The sequence below is a fragment of the Gobius niger genome (genome assembly GCF_951799975.1).
Source record: "Gobius niger genome assembly, chromosome: 14".
Taxonomy (NCBI): domain Eukaryota; kingdom Metazoa; phylum Chordata; class Actinopteri; order Gobiiformes; family Gobiidae; genus Gobius; species Gobius niger.
In genome coordinates, this window is record NC_136865.1 from 7,265,245 (window position 1) to 7,287,331 (window position 22,087).

Here is a 22,087-nt window from a genome sequence, read left to right on the forward strand (position 1 = left end):
CGGACTATAAGTCGCTCAAACATTGCCTAATGAAGAAAAAACAACAGGCTGAAGAGGCGTACGGTATGCTAAGGTAACACATTGTTGGTTACGTATAGGCTAACTTCCTGTTAGCAAGTACTGGGTAAAGACTACTTCCTGTCTACATTTTAGCATAAATTAAGAAGTAAACTTAGATTAAACATCAAGCCAAGTGTGTTTCATAATAATTAGTTTAGAAGGCGGTGCTACTTTACCATTTGTTAGCGTCAAATTAATGTTAGCTTCAACGCAAAAACTCTTCCAATTATAAACACAAAAGTCCTGAGTAAAGATTTTAGCATGTCGTAAGGTGTGATCCAAATGTTCAGTTCAATTGTTTTTAAAACCTAGAAGATAGGATTAACTGCTGTTTTCCCAGAACACATATATATTTAGTTTTTGCTTTTATTTTCTATTCCATTTCCTTAGACTTGAATCTTCTAACATTAGTACGAAACGGCCGGACAGCTCTTTCCTGCTCCTCCCTTGTGCTGGTGAGATGGAAAGCGATTCTGCCTGACCTCCTCTTATCAGATGCGAGTGCAGAATGTGAATCCTCTCCATTGATTGGGCTGTAATTGGCTCTAATTGTGGAGTGTGAGCGTTCTGAAGGACAGGCCACCTCATAACTGAATAACAACATAATACTGTCTGTTAGTAAGGAAAAATTCTCATCCATCCAAGACGTCATCATCATCATCCAGTGCAAAGTCTCCGGAAGAAATGTCATAAAATGTGACACATTGATGAGGGAGGTCTATGGAAGTGAACAATCTCAAAGCACCAATGCAGCAAAGTGACAGGGCCTCTAACGCTGCAAGAGGTCATCTAGAAATAAAGTAACATTTTCTTGAAATAAGTGTATTTGCCCTTGTTTCGAGTTGTACAAAGTTGTTATTACCTAAAAAACGCATCTTTGAGTAATCTTTCAGTGACCTAATAGCTGTATGGGTGGTTAACATGGCGCCTTAGCTTTCCATCAGTGGCCTCTGTGATGCTCCAGGATTTCAAGGTTTTCTCTTTCTGTAAAAATACCACCAAAATGTACCTGCATACAAATCTGCAAACAAACAAAACCGTAGCGACCATACTGTCTGTCACCAGTCCGAGCCATACCTTCTGTTGGCATTCAGGGATATTGTTTTTATGCAAGAAAAGTGTCTCTAAACACACAAATACTGCTTACTTGGCCCCCTGTCTCCAGTAGTATCTTGTTCCACCGGCCGTTTAAAAAAAAAAAAAAAGTAATGAATGGCAGATACCAGGGTAACACTCTGCTCTTCTCCTCCCCTCCCCTTTGGACATATGCTCAGGTGTGACGAGTGCCGCCTCTGCTACCACTTCGGCTGCCTGGACCCCCCCTTGAAGAAGTCGCCCAAGCAGACCGGGTACGGCTGGATTTGCCAGGAGTGCGACACGTCCTCGTCTAAGGTGAGCGAGTCCACTGGGACCACGGGACTCCTCCAGCCCTCTGGGGGTGGAGTGCGGGTCTTGCTTGTATTGAGCATCACACAAAACTGACTTCTGACATTTTGTAGCGGTGTTTCGTGTAGGATTCGGTTAAAATTGTACGATTTTTATGGTCACAATCAACATATTTTTTGGGTACTCTAATGTCAAGGTAAGAACCCACAATGTTACTCTACAGAGGGGCCAGAAAGGGCCATATACTAGGAGTGTCACAATATATCGATTTTGGGATATATCGCGATGTTTTGCGGGACGATACGATACTTTTTATTCCGATGCTTTTGATGACGTCATGCATATTAATGAGCAACGTCATGCATGTTATTGAGGCAGCAGTGCGCCATTGTTTTCACAGTCATTAGAGGCCAACAATGATCAAGAATTCAGTCAGGACAGCAGGGGGCAGCACTAACAGTTTTTAAGCACTTGGACCAAACACTGTCACACAAATAAATTACTTTTAATGATAGTTTTTATTTTTATGCATGATTAATTTGGGGTTGATTTATTCCTTTATAAACAGGACTGTGGTTTCTTGTTTATTTAAATGTAAATGAAGTCACTGACAGATCTATAGACCCATTTTCAGTGTGTAGGTCAGGGATCATGTATAAAAGAAGCACAAAGCACATGAAAAGAAATGTAAATGGTGAATAATATGTAGTATGTTAAAATAAAGGTTAAATGTAGCATGTTTTTTATTTAATTGTGATGTATCGTTATTTTTGTGCAATATATCGATTATAGCAGTATCAGAGTATCATGAGATAATCGTTTTTGTAAGCCATGTATCACGTATCGTATCGAATCGAGAGGCGCCCAGAGGTTCCCACCCCAACTACATACCCCTTCAAACTGAGGTTTTTCGGAGTTTGGCAAAACATGACAATAAGCTGCGTAATTAATAAAGTTATAGGACTTTGGAGTGTCCAGACTTTGCCACATGGAGCTACACGTAACGTTTGCTTGTTGCGTTTTGATATGTCGCCGTTGTTCAGGTCGTCACTGCCGTGGCCGAGGTCCGCCCGCTGTCTCCCACAGCAGCTGCGCTCTTAACGGAGTCTGCCCCGTCTGTCCCCGCTCTGAGAGTGCAGAATGTGGGATCACTGGATGAAGCAGAGATTTAGATATTTTTCCCAAGCGCAGCCCTGCTTCCTTACACTTGTAGCATCTTTTTAAAGCGAACTTGAATGTCTGTGCAGAATGGTGTATGAGTGGAGCTGTCAGAGCAGGAGAGAGTTGAGGTCCTCTCCCTCCCTCGGCTAAATGACTGTTATCCGCTCACAGCAGTGCGTCCAGCCTGTGGTTAACTCCTGCTGCTGCATAAACTGCTCCACATTTAGCTCTTCCTCAAAAGCCCCTCTGACGGAATCTGCCTTTTCCTGTCCGGAAAATGTATCACAGAAACGACACATTTGTTAATGGGACTTCTAATTATTTTCTAATTAATATGTTTTTGCGCTCTGTGTGGATTTGTATTTGCATTTAGCAGTTGACTGGATGCACAGTGGTACTCGTGCCTCGGGTTGTGGGATCAGTCTCTCCTTTGGCAGCAGCAGGGCTGTTTAGGATGTGACATGTACACAATCACAGTTCTCTACGGCAGGGGTTCTCAAACTTTTTAACACCCAGGGCCCCTGACTGAACAGGGAATGTCATCTATCTCAATCAGTGTGACTTTGCAGTGAAGTCAGGTGTTTAAACCATCCTTGGAAACAGATTTAGGTGAGGGTTTTGTTCTTCTGGGGGATATTCCAATTGGAAGCATTTAAGACTTTTTAAGATGATTTTTTAAGATTTAAAGACTATTTATGATGAACTCTCAACAAGTTGTAGCATAGCCTTAGCATAGGGCTGGGCGATTTGGCCAAAACCTAAAATCTAGATTTTTTTAGTCAGTGTTGACGATTCCACTTTTAATCGATTTTATTGGAAATAAACTTAAAAGGGTCTGCTGCTCTTTCATATGAAGAAGTCCAATGAAGTCCAATAAGTTTAGTTATTTAGTTTCATAATATAGCCAACTATTATTTAAAATTGTTATTTCTGTTTTAAATTGTCTGCTCTGACAAACTTCATAATAAGCCATTGAGTTAGGGCTGTCACGGTAATTACAATATCGACTTATAGTTCAATAAAAAACAGATTAATGATACATTTTTGGACTTGATGTTTATCGTCACTATATTTATTGGCAATTCCCCTATTCATTCTTTATAAAACTTTCATTTTTGACTGAAACAAATTGGGTTGCATTAAATTTCATGCTTAATGCAGCTTGTGTGGTATTTTAGGATATTGTTATTATGCACTTTTAGAACAAAGGTTTACGGTCGTTTTACAGTTGAACGCATCTTGTATATTAATAGTCAATAATATAATTTATCGCGATATTTTCCTCCCACAATATATCGAACTTCAAATTTGCTATTGTGACAGGCCTTCATGGAGTTGTCAAAAGCGTTCTAGTTTTATCGTCCTCATGCCTTGAGCTCTGCTGTGACTGACGGCCGTCTCTATGGAGACTCATGGGGAAAGGGCTATCACACACTCAGAAAACACAACACTTTGTAAAGCAGCAGAGATGTGTGGTGTTATTCCTGAACACAGTCTCCGTGGAGCGGTAAAAAACACGACTAAATTGGGCGCACGTGGAGTGGACATGGAGTGATTTAACGATTTAGCCGATTTTCCACATTGTCTGTTTTTAAAAGCATGAATTAATCACATTAATTTGATATATCGCCCAGCCCTACGTTACCATGGCAGTACCAACAACACAGCAAAGAAAACCACCATATAAAAGTGGTTAAAAGCTAATGAGCTGTGGTGCCTTCATCCCGATCTCACGTAAGTCTCAGACTAGCTCATGATCTACCCCTCTCTGTTTGGAGGAGAAATGAGGGATGGCTTCTTCTTTGAGCCATTTTTAAAAAGAATGGAAAAGCTTTAAATAAACGTACCCCATATTTTGTGCATATCGCCACATATATTATCAGTATATTCCTCTTTTATATATTGTGATATAAATTGACTGTATATATATCGCCCTGCCCTTATGTACCCATCCCTCCTTGTACATGAAATAGTCCTCTCAGCTGCTTCCTATTTCCCTCTTAAAGGTTTGACACTAATTACCTCAGCACAAACACTTTATTAATGCATGAAGCATGTATTTGGAAATATTGTGCTTCTAGAATACAGTGTAAACATAAAAAAAAAACACTTCCGTCCTTTATAAACTGACACTATCCTCACTGGACGTCCGCTCTTGCCCGGTTCCAATTCCACAACCTTCCACACTTTTTAAAAGTTCATTCCCAGAGACCACCCCCTCTTCCCCCTGGGCACCCCTACTCCCCTATCTCTCCCCCAGACCCTCCTCTCTGCCTCCCACTTGTTTACATCCAGCGGGCACCCTCAGGCCCAGCTCTCTCTCCCCCCCCCCACAGCGCTGAACGACACTTGCCGTTTTGACATGACAAATTGACACTATAAGGACTTCAATGGCGCTCCGTTGCTGTAAGCCTCTTTCAGATTGTCAGGCTTATTTGGATTGTTAAGACACTTCGTAATTGATTTGAATCGCTCCCCTTTGCAAAGAAAACACGCCGCATTCCCCCCCCCCCCCCCCCCCCTTCTTCCCGCGTCTAATATTACCGCGTGTTCCTTTCAAGACGCCGTTAAAGAAAGTGACATTTTTGCGCGCGGACCTTTTAAGGCGCGAGGTGTTCGGAGTGCGTCGGTAATAGCAAGTGTGGGGAGATAATTGACTCCACTAAGGGCATCTAAAAAGCACTCCTGAGATGAGAGCTGTATTTAAGGAGAGTTTTATCATCGGCGTTTTAAATGCCAGCGTTTGGGGCCCGCGAGGAGAGGGAAGGGCGGTGGTGGGGGGTTGCGAGAGGATGTTTCGAAATGCCAGGCTTAAGTGCAGCGTCTCACCTGATACCGGGGGTGTGTGTGTGTGTGTGCGGGGGGTGTTGCTGCAGGCGGAGATAGCGGGCGGTCAGGCCTCGTCTCTGCCTGATAGAGTGCCCAGGTAAAGGAAGTGATTAGTGGACGGCTCCCCGCGGCGGGCCTCTTATCTTTACGCAGATGTGTGAATCATAAGAAGGCGCTGTCCTACGCTTAGCGACCATGTCTTCACACGAAGGAGAAAAAAAAAAAATACACAAGAGGTTTCAAGGAGCAGTGGAAGTCGGGACAAGTTGGTTTTGGAGTGTTTTGGAAAGCGAAAAGTGACTTGTTTTCTTTCTGCAACGTTTTTAATGGCCAGATTTACACTGCCTGACCTAGCTCTTTAATATTTGGTGGGACGCCTTTAGCTTTGATTACTGCACACATTCGCCATGGCATTTTTTCAATAAGCTCCTGCAATGTCAGAAGATCCAGCCTTCTCCAGCACATCTGTTATGGTAAATATTGAGACCATATTAAATAAAAACCGGAGAGAAGTTGTCATGAATCAAGCGTGCCGATTTATTGGACATGTGCACATGGAGACACATCAAGTACCTGGATACAAGATGCCCTGAAGAACAGTTCACAGCTCACAGTATTTATACACAAAGACAGCACAATGATCATACGATTATGGAATGCCCCAATGGTGTAATGGAAATCCAACTGTATATTATTATATGTTTTATTGTAATCACATTACTTATGTTTTATGGGCGACTGACAAGTATGCACTGTACCCTGTTTACAGCTAAAGGACACCTGCTCGGACACCTGCTCGGTCGGGGTCAGGACATCTTATCTAGAATTGGAAACAGGGTGTTTGTGTCCTTGTTGTGGCGACGTTTGTCTTATACATGTCGTCAGTGTCTCTGAATGTCTTAGGTCAATCTGACCCATTACACCATTGGGGGCATTCCATAATCGTATGATCATTGTGCTGTCTGTGTGTATAAATACTGTGAGCTGTGAACTGTTCTTCAGGGCATCTTGTATCCAGGTACTTGATGTGTCTCCATGTGCACATGTCCAATAAATCGGCACGCTTGATTCATGACAACTTCTCTCCGGTTTTTATTAAATATGGTCTCAATATTTACCATAACAAATCCCAAAGATTTTCAATGGGCTTTAGACCTGGACTCACCATTGATGGCCGTTTAGGATGTGAGCTGATCTCATTCTCTCACACATAGTGTCGCTGAAGCTAGACCTGACCACCTGCAGCAAACCCCAGGTCTGAACGATAAGTTAAATCCAAGTGGCAGGTGTATTTTTTGGGGGGTTGGGCGGTGTCTAGGCTGTCAGTTTCCTCTTGATCAGACGAGGTACCATCTGGAAATAGAGAGAATAAGATCAAATTGAAAACGGAGATATCTGGATGTGCAATTGACCTCTTCGTGTGGACTTTGAAATACTCAATTCAAATTAGTATGCATTGTCCAATCTTATTTTTCTTTTAAAAAGATAAACAGCTTTAACCTCTTAACCCCCACCGGAACTGAGCACATTTTCTAATCTCTCTGTCTAAAAGCTTCTTGATCAAGGCGTCAAAATAGCAACGAAAACGAGGATGAAAACGCAACAAAAAAAGACAAAAAAAACAAAATAAACAAGCAACAGAAACATTGTTAAAAAGTGATGAAAAAATCTCTAAAGAGCCACAAAAAAAGTGACAAAAACGTGCCAGAAAAGCAACAATAACATAATTAGAAAGTGACAAAAAAATGACAAAAGCACAACAAGAAAAAAAACAAGAAAACCAGACAAAGCACGATAAAAGAAAAACATGGCGACATTGCAACAAAAAAGTCGCGGTCAGTTTTGTAGGTCTAAGCTTTCAAATGAGGCATCTACTCTGGCCTAGGCTGTAAGCTCCAGTGAAGAAGCTTTTAGATTTGGGTAAAAATTAAGATTGGAGGTGGAAGTGGAAACGCAAGTCCTCTTTCCAATGTCTTTTATAACTGGCATATATATATTCTGCAATGCGGCTTTAAAGGGGCTAGATGCAAGTTAGCCATTTTATACTCACTACTGCCACCTCAGGTCATAAATGTAACTGCACCTTCTACTGTATATTAAGCTCATGCATGACTGCACTTCGGACCCGAAGTAACAACTTTTTGAGTGACAGTGCAGGATTTTAGAGGCAGTTGTGGTGAACAGGTCTGAGCTCATTCTACACATTAGGACATTGTTGGAACATGTAGAGGGAGGAAAATACATAGTTTTGACATTTTTAAAATCTGTATAGTCCCTTTAAAGTGCATTTGACACATTAGACACAATTTTTGTTAAAACAATTATATTCAAGATTTCATCCCTAAAAAAATACCCAGCTTTCTTTAGTTTTACCATTTCTGTCATGTTTACAGTTTCACTTCCTTATTGGACACTGACAGGAAGTGACAAAGACGGAGGCAAACAGTTTTAAACTGCTATAGAACTTTACCTCTCTGTCACTTCCTGTCAGTAGCTTAAACATTGAAATAAAAATAACTTTTCTCTCCAAAACTTCTACATTACAATTGCTTCTTCCCTGAAATAAAATAATTCTGATTTATAACAGATGTTATCCATCTCAATAAATCATATTTTCAAACAGAAACAGAAAAGTGCTTCATGAACTGATCCATAGACGACATACTTGCGCGTGTGGCTCTGTAAAGGGCCATCTTACTGACCTTTGCGTACAGTACATACAAGAGTTTGATAACGCAGCTTGAACAAGAAATTTGCTCTGAGGGCGTACAGCTCCCGCGTGTGACAAACGAAAGGCCCTATCTCCAAGAAGCCAACTGCCGAGGCGAAAGGCTGGCTCCGGATGTGAGGTCCGAACAGAGGCGTTTGTGGGCGTGGGCCTGTGGCAGTGCAGGAGGCGGGGAGAATGGCCCGCGTACGGCCGCTCCTTTGTACAGTTACGGCCCGTTTGATGAAGCGGGTTCAGTCTCTAAGTGTTGCTGCCCACACAAGTTCACAGCTGAGCACTCGAAGCACTTCCCAGGCAACTTTAAGAGCTTTTGGCATTTCCAAGCTTTTAACGCATATGTGGCGTTGCGATAGGAATGCCAGCCGCTAAACTGCTGGCCCTTGGCACCGCGCTGCCCCCGTCAGAGACCAGAGGTGGGTAGTGAGTAATCTGTACTCGGTTATACGTACTTGAGTGTGGTGTTGAAGAAAGGAGACAAAGGAAATGGACACAGAGCCCTGTATGGGAGAGAGTTCTCACAAAGTCAGTGGATGACTCAGTTGTCATGAGTCCGTGGCTGCACCATCGATGTCGTAGCATGAATCCAATCACCCACACATGAATGTACTTGTAATGTGTACTGTCATTTGAAAAAGTAATCTCTCCTTCACAACTCCCTAGTCTATCAGCGGTACAATTAAAAGTGTGTGTCAGTATTTTAAAAAACTTGTGAACATGCTAACTCAGGGATCTTTCTAGGCAGCTCGCCAAACACTCCCTACATTTCTACACACGCTTGTTGACACACTTTTTAGATGCAATGCCATCTTGGCTGCTAGTTCTGCAGGATGAACTCTGCCTAAGTTGCATTTGAAGCGTGAGTAGTTCTCTGACATTATTGTTGCATAAAGTAGCTCTCTGGGTAAAAAATCTTGTAAACCTCAGTTTTTTTCCTGATGTGACCAAGATGCTAGTTTGATGACATTTCAAACGAGTTCTAAGGTAATCTTGGATTGGATTAAACGAGTCAGAGACATCTCAGAACAAGTGAACTAATCTAGGTCAAATTCCCAACTAAATCTTAAAGGGACTAGTTTAGTTTAAATGTAAAAATGTTGTATTTTCCTCCCCCTACATGTTCCAGCCATGTCCTAATGTGTAGAAGGAGCTCAGACCTGTTCACCACAACTAGCTCTAAAATCCTGCACTGTCACTCACAAAGGTGTTAATTCGGGTCCGAAGTGCCGTCATGCACGAGCTTAAAATAGAACCTGCAGTTACGCATAAGACCTGAGGTGGCAGTAGTGGGTTTAAAAATGTAAACGTCCATCTCGTCCCTTTAACTGGTCAAAACAACTCAAATTTCTTAAGTCAATTTCTTTTTGCAGTGTAGCTTTTAGCCTAGCTCGATGCTTTAGCACTAGGCTGTAAAAAAAAAAAAAGCTAACTCTGGACATAAAGTAATCATGCTGCCGCCTTGAATGGTGCAGCCACAGAGCCTTAAAACTCATGACCATATCTACTAGCAATTATGTGTAGCTATTATGTTTACATGGGGTGACCAGATTTCACAGCCTGAAAATTAGAACGGGGTTGAGTTTATAGTAATATATTCACTTTACCGAAGTGCTCCTAAGGTGTTATTACGCCTATATACTTGGATCGTGTAATTACTCACGTATTAAAATAGGGAACGCATGGAAGAGCTTGGTCGTTTTTAACTTCACCCCCGTTTGGCCGCATAGAGGAGAGGAGGAGAGGCTAAAAACTAACAACATCTTTGGTCTTTTTTCTTACTTAAGCTCAGGTGAGAACATCAGTATGGAAAAACAGTGGCCTAAAAGTGCGATAAGACAATGGCACTGCCTGGTGAAAACAGATGGGACGCGGTACGCTTAGCTCTAAACCAGGACCGTCCCGGGTAAAGTTAAACTGGGACATCTGGCCACCCTATGTTTACAGTGTGTCACCATAAAGAGTAGGAGATCAATGTGTTGTTTGAGCTGTTGGAAAAGGACGAGCATACGTTAACATTAAGCCCTGTTCTACACCCACCCCCGTGAAACCCCAGCACTTCACCCCAGCACTTTCATCCCTTCCCACTGTCACTGTATCAGAGGAACCACTGTGTCCGGGCCCCTCCTCACAGGGAGGTTTATCAAAGTCCAGCAGCTGCCAGCAGAAACGGGGCCTCCCATCGCGCTCCGGCCCGTCTAATAAAGCCTTCACCGCCGGCGCAACTGCTTACACCGAACCAACAGCGACCTTTGTGGTCACCGCTGTTCGACAAATACACCCGACAATACCGGCAAAGCGCCTGAGTGTATCATCAGAAATATACTGTGACTGATTCAGGGCCTCACAGGACGCTCCCATTCAGCCTGACCTTTTTGGAGAGGCGGCGAGACAAAGCATCGTTTCTCGGCCACAAAAAACCAACAGTGCAACAGATGCGAGGGTTTCGGTCTGAGCAGGGCCTGGATGTTTCCGATGAAGGAGTCTTTGAACATACAGACGCTTGTGTATGTTTGCATGTCACTTCTCCTCCAGGAGCGAATACCCTAGCGAGCCGCAGCCATCAATCAGGATCTTCACGCCTTGACCTGTGAGGAACCGTAATTAAGTTAGCCTAATTAGCTTAATGAAGCGCCACACTCGGCTGCCTTTACTATATGAAGCAAATTGGAAGAAAAATAGCCGCCATTACTCATCAGATGCCGCGCCCGTGTCTCCCAAAGAGCGCCCGAGCTGAGAAGTCTCACCTTTAGCCTGTTCGATTCTCTTCAATGAGCCGTTTTTCATTAGGCCGTGATGGTTTTAATCAGCAGCAGCGGCGCATGTACAGAATGGCGAGCGCGGTCGGAGGTGGGTGCTCTTCACACGCCGGCGTCCGTTCAGTCGTAAAGCGTGGGATCAATAGGCTGCAACATACTTAAAGCCTGTTTTGGTCATTCTGTAGCATGAGGATTTTCAGAACAGTTTTTTGTACATATTCCCCTTAAGGCTTGTTCTGACCATTTTAGTGCTTAAATTGAAGAATCATATAAGTTGCCGCCATGCTAATGTTGACAACTGCTATTAGAACACATTACTTTATCTCTATGTAGGGCTGCCTGACTTTTACTCTGTTTTTTTTGGTTTGTTTGTTTTGTTACCATGGATGTCAGCTAATTTTGTGATAGAAATATTTTGGTGATACAGTGAGTATTGCTACTTTCCTGTCTCTAAATTTTCCTTCCATATCATATGAGGCACATGGCTAAACTACTTACTGAACAACATTGTGCTTTCTTAACACATTTTTAAATTTTTATTTAAAGTTGTAAGTCTGCCATAAGTTTGTTTTAATTTTTGTATAGCACTTTTCGCACATAGAAATGCATAAGGCTGGGAAATTGCAAACCTATCCACGAAAACTTAATTAGAAAGTCAGACTTTAAAGCCTACATTACATTAATTAAAAGAATACAGGTTAAAATATATAAAACTTTCTGAATGTTTTAGCTGAAAAGCTATACTAAAAAGTCAAATTTTAAAGAACAAGCATTGAGTAATAATCTCAAACACATCACTATCTTGGTTACAAAATGCAATATTGATCTAAAAAAAAAACAACTAAAAATCCACAGTGTCACTTCCCAGTTATTCAAGCGAACTAACTCTAAGCTCCTCCCACCTTCCTCCTCCCCTATGCTGTGCAGCTCTTTCGATAATGAGAAGGGAAAAAAAGTGTGGCTGTAGTGAAGCTATGGTGAATGTTTGTACTTCCCACTGAAAGCTAGAAGGTTTGGGGTTCGACGCCCACCTGGACGGGCCTTTCTGTGGAGTTTGCATGTTCTCCCCGTGCCTGCGTAGGTTTCCCGGAGTACCCGGCTGGTTGCTCACTGCTCCTACAAGTCACCCCAGCACCATTGAGGATGGGTCAAATGTAGACGAATTTCCCATCAGGGATTAATACAAGTGTTACTTAAACTTAAAGGGGCTGGATGCAAGTTGGCCATTTTATACTCACTACTGCCACCTCAGGCCATCTGTGTAACTGCACACGGCAATTCGGACCCGAAGTGACACCTTTTTTAAGTGACAGTGCAGGATTTTAGAGGCAGTTGTGGTGAACAGGTCTGAGCTCATTCTACACATGAGGACATTGCTGGAACATGTAGGGGGAGGAAAATACATAATTTTAACATTTTTAAACTCCCTATAGTCCCTTTTAAGTTTAACAAGAGATCGAGGCGGTGCTAAAAGTAGCCACTGGAAGAATGAACGATTACTCAGAGATGCGCGAGACGGTTGAAGTACAACTACAGGGATGTTTTTGCTAAGAGAACAGCATAACATGGTCAAAAGCTCACAGCATAATGAGGCCTCACAATGACTTTTAGTTTGGACTCTTTGGACAGTCAAGACGACATACCTGAGAGTCCAAGAGCCCATTAAGAGCTTTATGTAAAACTCCTAAAACACTGTTTTTCAACTTAGTAATTGGACAAAGCCAGAGCACATGCTGAAATTGCCTTTTATAATGAAGCCCAAATCTTTAAAATAGTGTCCGCGGTCTGTTCCTAAACTGTGCCATAGTAAATGCATAAGCAGCAGTTCTAAAATGCTAAAATGTGCACCCTGTCTCTTTAAGCGTCCAATCAATAGGCTGAGAGGTGCCTAATCGGCGATAACACCTCCACTGATGCCTGTATTTGGTGCGTGGTGGAGTTTAAGCACAGTTTAATGTGATTTAGAGGGAGTGGGTGCCGCGCCGGCTGCCTGCAGGGAGCACAGGACATGGTCAAGGGTGGCCAGGCGGGACGCTCAAAGACGAAGGGGAAATCGATGTCCGCGAGTCACCTCAATCACTTTAACTAGGCGCCGCAGACACCCCCGTCCTCTCAGGGGCCAATTTGCGCCGTAAACAGCAGTGTGTGATTGCAGCGGGGGTCCCCAGCGGGCCCTCGCTCCATTCCTCTGAACCTGGGCGGCTCTAATAACCCTCTTAGCGCGGGGTCACATGCACAGCGAGGCAGAGACAGCAGCGCGGTGAGGGCCGTTCGTTAACGGGACGGTCCCAAACCCCCCCCTGCTGCGTGGGCACTTGCGATATTCTAATGAGCTCGCATGGAGACAAATGGAGGCTTCAGTGCGGACAGGGCGACTCTGGCCTAACACGCTCCGCAGGGACTAAAGTTTGTGTGGAGTGTCTTTGTATCTTCCCATGCAAGGCAAAACAAAGTAACTAAAGAGGCATGTGAAAGAGATTATCTGTGGTTATTGGTCTCTGTAGCCTGTAGGAGTTTCTCTCTATGAGAGTTATGTAAAAAAAAGAGAATTATTACGTGAAAGTATGTTGCTACTTTTCTCCCACTTGAAGCCTAAAATATTTGCTGATTGCTTGAAATAAGTTCACAAGAACGCTTCAGTTCCCAAAAGTAACGCACACACACATGGAGAACATGCGTCACACTGGAGGCCCCCGCACATTCTGGGAATCGAACTCAAGACCTTCTTGCCCTGTGAGTTTGCATTTGTTGACTTTTTTTTTCCCCCCATTGAGAAACTTGTTCCCCACAAATGACCCTTCACCACAGTCCAGCGACCGAGCACCCGTCTGCAGAACTTGCTCTTGGTCAGTCCATGTAAGGAGAAGGTCGTGGAACTCAACAACTCGTTTCTAGCTCTTTCCCACACATTCCGATAGTTCACATGAAATAATTCGCATTGGGCACGTGAACGTCTTCGTCAGACAGCACACACTCTTTCCTCCATGTCCACATATGCCTTCTGCAGCAACAACTCTTTATTAGCTCTCATAATCTCTCACACTTCCTGATTGCTCACATGAATGATGTTCATTTCGAAGCAGGGCGGACTGAAGAAGCTACGCATTACAAAAACGAATTGCGCCGGTTCAGACTCTTGTTGTTGTTGTATTCAGATGATCACACGTAGCAGCCTGTGGGCCCGATCTGTTTTTTCTAACTGCAGACTATAAACTTTTTAGCAGGCATGCACTTTTAGATCTAGCAGCTCCTAGACCTAGCGTATAAAGTGGGCAGGACAGACTCTCATGGCGATGTTATGTAGAACAACAGTGAACATGTGCTTTTGTTTGGGTCGCATTAACACAATCACGGCCGAGCGAGCGCCGACCCGCGCCACAGCAGGACCGGCTGAAATGGACCCCACTACAAGAAACCGCGTTGTCACCACAGTTTTAAAGTAGGGGACACATTTCCCAAAACCTAAATGATCAGCCTTAAGTTGCCGTGTTTGTGGAAAGTTACACCAACCGTTCTCCAAAGAAGGAAAATAATTGCTAGGGTTGTTTGAAGAAATATTTCAGTTCCTATGTCCGTTCAATCTAAAAGCACTGGGGGGCTAGCAACGCGGCAGAGTGGTGCTGCAGTAAATGCGCGCACTGTGGCTCGGTGTTATAAATCACCGTAATGGGCGCAGCGGTGGGGCTTACAGCGGCAGGTTCACACTCATGAACTGTGTGTTCTATTGTTAAAGCTCTGTCCAGACAATGGACACATTACAAGGACTAACATTTGCTTGTGTGAAATAGACCAAAAGCAACAGGATAAATTATGTATTCGAACTGTCGCAGTCATTGGACCCAGTAGAGCTTGTTATCAAACTTTGTACACCGCTTTACAGTTCGTCATGTTTGAAGAAAAGTCGGAAATTGGCTGTTGGGTTTAAACTTGATAAACAACTTTAGGAAGACAACGGGTGCACGGCGATTATGTTGGCCATATCCCGCGGTCGGTGTTGTTCCGATTCCATTTTTTCCAAACAATCTGTTCTTTACTGTAGGCTCATGTTCTCACTGAAACATATACCTGAAAAATCTGTGGTGTCTGCAAAAAGAAAAAAAGAACAATCCAATATTGGTTTGGAACAGCCCTATACTCGCAACGTCAAAGAAGTGACCCAACCCGCTCTCCAGTGATCTACTAGTTCTGAACCCTTTGTTTCATCAAATAAAATATTTAAAAATCAATTTGAAATCAGCTTAGACGAGGGTTCTTTGGACAGCTGTGAGCAGCGAGGGTAAGTCGCGCCAGGCGTTGGACCTGTTCGAAACCACATCGATTAGATTGTGTTGGTCTTCGGTCATGTTTATGTGAAGTTGCAAATAATGTTTGTCCACAAGAGATCAGTGTTCAAACAGAATGAAACTGCTCCGAAGCTCCGAACCCTTAAAGGAATAGGTCACCGTTTTTACATACTGAGATATGTTCTTACCTTAGCTTTGACGAGTTCTTTAGGACCTGTCTGGTCTTCACAGCGCAGACGGCGTTAGAATTTAGCCTCTCCCCCTCTCCACTATAGCTCCAAAACAGGTCAAGATAGAAGCTACCAAGCTCTTCCACGTATACTTTGTAGTGGAACACTTCACGTAACCATATTGAAATAGGGAAAACGTGGAAGAGCTTGGTAGCTTCTATCTTGACCTGTTTTGGAGCTATAGAGGAGAGAGGGAGAGGCTAAATGCTAATGCCGTCGGCGCTGTGTTTACGTGACTGAAGGCACGGGGGAAGACCAGACAGGTCCTAAAGAACTCGTCAAAGCTAAGGTAAGAACATATCTCAGTATGTAAAAACGGTGGCCTATTACTTTAAAGACATTTTGCCAGGAAAAGCCTTGAAATGTTACTAGGATGGATGGATGGATGGATGGATGGATGGATGGATGGATGGATGGATGGATGGATGGATGGATGGATGGATGGATGGATGGATGGATGGATGGATGGATGGATGGATGGATGGATGGATGGATGGATGGATGGGAAAAGAAACGTCAGTGGCTACTGGATGTAGCTCTTGCAACCGCAATAGATCCTTGTAACTTTATTGAACAAATACATTTATGTGGACACTATTCAGAAAAAACTATAAATAAAATCGAGACTCAACAGCGATACACGGAAAAATTAGCAGCATGGCTAATTAGCGGCAGCATTAGAACTATCCATCAAAAGAAGTTGCTCATGTGGAGAGCTGAAACTGAGCATTTATATTCAGAAAAAGACTCCTCGAGGTTTCAAATAAAAGCAACATGTCTCTCGTAATTAAAAAATTTCCACGGCCGCACAATTCAGTCGCGCTTAATAAACAATACCGTCTTCTGCTGCTGTTGCTAAACAAACAATACATAATCCGTCTTAAGCTCTTCACGCCTGACATTGTAAAGCATCTGTGCCGCTCCAGTACAGCTGACTGCGTACCGTTTAGGGGTTGCGCGTGGAAAGGTCAAAGGCCACGCATGTAATAACTCACAAATAAACACTGCCAAAGCGGCCAGGCGCGATAAGAAAACGAGGGAGGTTAATTAACTGCTAATTCTACCGAGGACTGCGGGGCCTGTGATAAAAGGAGCTTATTTCAGCCAGACACTTCCATACATTCAGCACAATTACATTATGTCAAAGTGTAATGTAGCGCCCGTCTTTACGTGTTGTCATCTGAAGTTTGGTTTGGTTCCCTTAGTGACTGGCCTTTTGCAAGATTTGAGCAATTGTTAATAGAAAAAACAACCAATTTACCTTTTTATTATGTCCAAATATACAGTATACCGTACACGGCAGTTTGGAAGCGCTTTATTTATGTATTGTGAAGACCATTTACATTGTGGATTCTAACTGAAGGCTAAATAAATTGTTCCAAATCATCGTTCCCTTTTGCTTCACGATGCAGTCACCTCCAGAAATGGTTTTCACTTCACAGAAAAACTATTTCAGGTAGACGACCTTGTCAAGCTCATTGAGAAAATGCCCAGAATAAAGAGCGGCATTTTAAAAAAGGAATTCCCGGCAACTGGCCAACTGGTTGACAGCCAAATTAACCAGTCAGATATCAAAACAAACATGGCGGCTTAAGCAGAAAAGAAATGAAAAAGAATGAATACAAATCCAAAAATACAAATCTGATCAAAAAAGGACCAGTCTACACTTTTTTTTGTCCCCATAAGGAGGAATATTCTCCCCTCCCTGCTGCACATAACGTTTGTGGAACTGTCCGTGGTCCTGAAGTACAGAAAGTGTCTATAGGGTCTGACTTACCGTCTTAAAATCTTAAACGACAACAGTCCTCCTCCGCCAGCTTTGTGACACTGGAGAGCGTGGCATTTCATTATAACGTATGCATATAAGAGAGCCGGGGGGGAGGGGGGGCGAGGGTTCGTCTCCAAGGGGAACCGGCTCACAGACATCCCATAATGCCAGTGCCCGTCACATCTCTGCTCATGCACGACAGCCAACCTCTGATCCAGTCACTTTTGATAAAGTGACAAAACACACATTACCAGCAAACGAACAAGCAAAAACGATCTCTGTTTGACTTCCCTCTACTATATGTTCTTACCTGAGCTTAGACGAGTTGATACGTACCTGTCGGGTCTTTGTGCCCGTGGAAGAGCTTGGTCGCTTCTAGCTTCACCCCTTTTGGACCTATAGGAATACACTGGGAGAGGCCAAATGCTAACATCTTTGGTCTTTTTATGTGAATGAGGGCACAAAGACCAGACAGTTACGCATCAATTCGTCTAAGCTCAGGTAAGAACATATCTCAGCATGGAAAAATGGTGAACTATCGGGTTTATTAATTGTTAGGGCTGTTTTATAGTTCAGAATCCTGGACAGTTGTGGTTATTATTAAATTAGTATTATTTCAGTGTAGGGTATGTAAATGACTGAAGTCTGTGCCCTGATCAGTTTTGAGGTAGGCAAGATTAGTTCACCTTGGAGGCAGTGGTTCCCAAACTTTTTGTCTCGCGTGCCCCGTGAGTCCTTCATGTATACTCTGAGTACCCCCTACCTCGAGCATCTTACCAATATTATGACAAAGGGACCAACTAAACCAGGGGTGTCAAACTCATTTTGGGTCACGGGCCGAAATTCAGCTCCCACAGCGGGTCACGGGGCGCCTAAAATAGAGGAAAATGTTCAAATCAATGAATAATAATACGCTGTGATTTGGTCAAAGTCCCACCTTGACTGTAGCTTCATTAATAGCAACGGCTTACACTTGTATTGCACTTTACAAACCTGTGTCGAATTAGCTGTATGGCTTTCATCTTAACATTGGAAATGGACATAGCTGTCGTAGCAGTTGTGTTGTTGGTTGTGTTTGATATCCTGGTACAGTTCCGAGACAACCAGCTTTCTGTACACATCACGGCAAACATGGCGGCTTACTGGAATAAAAGAAATAAGAAGAGTAGAGACACAGAAAGTGGATAAATAGTATTCCTAACGACACGACGGGCTAACTTGACTATAGATTTGGTGACTGTCACTTATCTGGGAACGTGACGTCTGACCTAAATTGTACGTCACCCATTCGGTGTACTATATCCGCGAATAAGCAAAGCACACACTCTCATCTCAACTAACCCTAAATACATACCACATACATGACACATACTCATACATACCCTTGCAAGTCACCCATAAAACGGTGCGAGGAAATCCTCTTAAGTGAAAAATAAAAAAGCTGGGGCGCGTTTTGCTCCGACAAATATTGCCATCTCCGCAGCCGATGTTTAACCGAGCCTTTTAACTTCGCGGATTCCATTTCACAAGCCACAAATTTCCCCGGGATTATGGCCCATTCCAACAGCGCATCAAACCCACGAGAGCAACACGGAATGAGCAGTTAGACGGCTCCAGACACACATTACGGCTGCATGTTGATCCAATCACAGTCGAAATACAAGTAAACAATTGGATTTTATGGCCTTGTTTCAATAAGTCGGTTAGCAACAGCGAGCGCCGGCCTCGACTCCGGAAAGGGTTATTGAATGGGTGAACCGGGGAGGTGCAGGTGGATTTGCTTCAGCTTTATTAGTAGTAAAGCTGTAGAGTCATTTCCTGTGGCATGTTTTACCTTGATGGTTCGGATTCCAGAGGCTATTTTGGAGAGCGGGTGTTTTCTTTCATAAAGCAGCTGCAGTGTTTCCCTTTGCTGCGGCGAGCCTGTCCAGACAGATGGAGACACTGTGCCCTCCTCACCCGGATCTGGCGAGGAGGCCCTTCTAGCCACCAGACTGTAAAAAAACATTCTCATATTTAGCTCACACTTCGTTGGAATTCATGGGAGGTGAGAGGGATAGTCCCACTGGCGCTGGTCCTGAGCAGAGAAAAATGAAACTTTGATAATTATCATTGGACTTGTCTTGTCCTGTTTGAGCATGTTTTACTCTGCTTTGAAGTGGTAGCTGTAAAGAGTTGCTTGGGCAAAGAGCAAAGATGTTTGTGGAAATCAACCGCTCATATATTGATGAACACAGAAACACAGGGCCATCGACTAAAGATGAGCTGCGGCAGATGTCAGGGAGTGTCTGATATTTCGGGGATTCAGAGTGAGCCGTCCTCTCGCCACAGTTATGATCTCCGTCAGACGTGCCATCCACAAAATCCAACGCCAGCACCACCGAAGTCGCAAGCAACAGAGCCGAGGCACGAACGGGACCGCGTTTTACTCAGGGTGAACAGATTGGGAAGATCAAAAAATGAGGACATCAGATTTGTGGGTGGAAAGAGTGAAAATATGTTGTCTGTAAGTGATGAGTTTAGTAGCTGCTTGAAATGATGTGATTATTATAGCAGGCAGGAAATGTTTGCACCCGGGAGACACATTTTCCTGTATTTCTGTGCAGGGAAATATGTTAATTTACGGATGTTTTTTTGCGCAGACACATCCTGGAAACTGAGGACGTCTGGTCACCCTAATTTTACTGTTCCTGCATGTTTAGCGAAAATATATCCTTCCGAGCGTTTCCCTGGGATTGACCTGACAGGCGCTGCAGCATTGCGCCGTCCATATTCTTTTGCAGAATGCGACAGGACTGGCCAATTCTCCTCGATTAAAACGCACCACACGATAATTGTGATCGACCTTTATTAAAATCAGGATTAGATTCAAACAGTGTTAATGTTGTCGACTAAAATATTTAGTCTTAATTTTAGTCAAAGTGATATTTTTGACGACTAAAATTGGACTAAAACTAAATTAAAAGTTTTTCATGAGACTAAAACTATGACTAAAATGTCCAGATATTTTAGTCGACTAAAATAAGACTAAATAAAAATGAAAAGGAGAGACTGAAATCATCCAAACTTCTATTGACCGTCTGAAGAGCCTCAGATCATGTAAATTCACTCCTAAAGGATCAGCTCTGAGCTTTGTTCATGTGGAGCAGCTCCATGAAGCAGAGGAACAAGATTAAATATGATTATAATGAATATATAAGTCGACTAAATTAGTCTTAAATTTAGTCGACTAAATTGACATGCAATTTTAGTCGACGAAAACTAGACTAAAATTGAAAAGCTTTTTTTGACTAAATCTTGACTAAAATTAAATTACATTTTAGTCAAAAGACTAAAACTAAAATAAAATATGTTGTCAAAATTAACACTGGATTCAAATTCATTTAATTCCCCAGCCCTACATCAGTCCTATACTGGTATCGGACATCAGAACCGGAACTGGAAAAATCTCATACTTGAACCAATACCTGTTTTTGCTCTCACCACTTTAGAAACACAACTTTTACCAATGAGACCTGAAGAATTCAATCGCGTATTGTTGAATGCAGTGCAAAATGACACCACAAGCAGCAGCATGCTAATGCTAGCGGCATCTCATCAAGGCTGGAACAGAAACTATGACTGGATCACCTAAAGTAGCCTTATGAAATCTGCCACTGCGGCCAAATGTTTGTTTAGTTTAAGAAATGCTGTTAAAGAATAACTCATCTGACATATTAGTAACGGTCACATCAGTTTGTGAGTTGTTTGTATTAATGTAGCCTAATGGTAATAGCCTGTCATAGCCAAGGATACATAGTGTGGAAAAGTCCAGTAATTCGTGTTCAATGTTTTTCTATTACCGTTTATTAATGGGTATAATTAATAATTGATCTGTAACATTTCGTTTGCAAGAAAAGACGAGACTTTATTGATCTCACACTGGAGAAAAGAGGACCATTCACTTTTGCACTCACAGCAGCCACTTTTAAGAAAGTCTCTTGGCATCGGTTAATACAGATACTCGATCGGCAGATACTCAAACCTCCAGTATCGGTATCGGAACCTAAAAGGCTGGATCGGTGCATCCCTAACCAATAGAAGTCGTTTATGCATCAGTTAAAGAGGGGGTATTATGCTTTTTTCAATCACATAGCACCAGTCTAAAGCACACTACAATGATGACCAAACCTTCTGTTGGTCTGTAAATGCAGTAAATTAGAAAAACTGCCTTGTATAAAATTGACCTCTGACCCTTTCCGACACGCCCCCTCCACACGCTGTCTGTGGCATCAGTGGGGAGGGGGTTCTGCTGAGGAGCAGTGGTTGGTTACTCGGCTGGTGACGAAAGCTCGGAGGCGTCTCCGGGAGGTGGGGGCGTTCCTAGGAGGACTCAGGCAAACCTATCCCTAAAATGGCCGCCATCAGTTTTTACAGATTACTCAAAAACACACGAATGTGCCAAGGCAACACTTCAGGCATGTTTTTAATGAGGGAATGACATAATAACATGATGTAAAGCTTGAAAAAGTCCATTTTGCATAATACCCCCCCCCCCATTTAAACTAGAGCTCCACTCTCAGCTCCCACATGAACTGACCACTGTGCTCTTCAAAGACACATTACTCTTGATCCCCCTATTTACGCAGGCTTGGGGGATTAGTCAAATTTTCCCAGATAGAAGAGAGTTGGACAATATCTCATCCACGCGATAATATCACAATAGTTGATAATGCGATGATGCAGCGCTGCATTATTAGATTCCCTTTTGAAAGTGTTCTTTTTGTCAATATCAGCCAGTAAAGACGGACCAGGACACCGCGGCTCTAAATCAACAGCGCGTCTGTTTTATGACATTGTTAGCGCGCCTTCCTCCCCCCCCCCCCCCCCCCCCCCCCCCGCGCGCGCTC

The 22,087-nt window shown here is 43.1% G+C and overlaps 1 protein-coding gene across 2 annotated transcripts in view; it reads left to right on the forward strand.

Annotated features, from left to right (window-relative positions):
• The window catches only part of phf14 (PHD finger protein 14), a 93,966-nt gene that overhangs the window by 66,168 nt on the left and 5,711 nt on the right, over positions 1-22,087 (forward strand). For both annotated transcript variants that reach the window (XM_079571222.1, XM_079571223.1), the window contains exon 18: positions 1,335-1,452. In XM_079571222.1, coding sequence (XP_079427348.1) covers positions 1,335-1,452 — 118 coding nt within the window. The remainder of the gene's footprint in view (positions 1-1,334; positions 1,453-22,087) is intronic.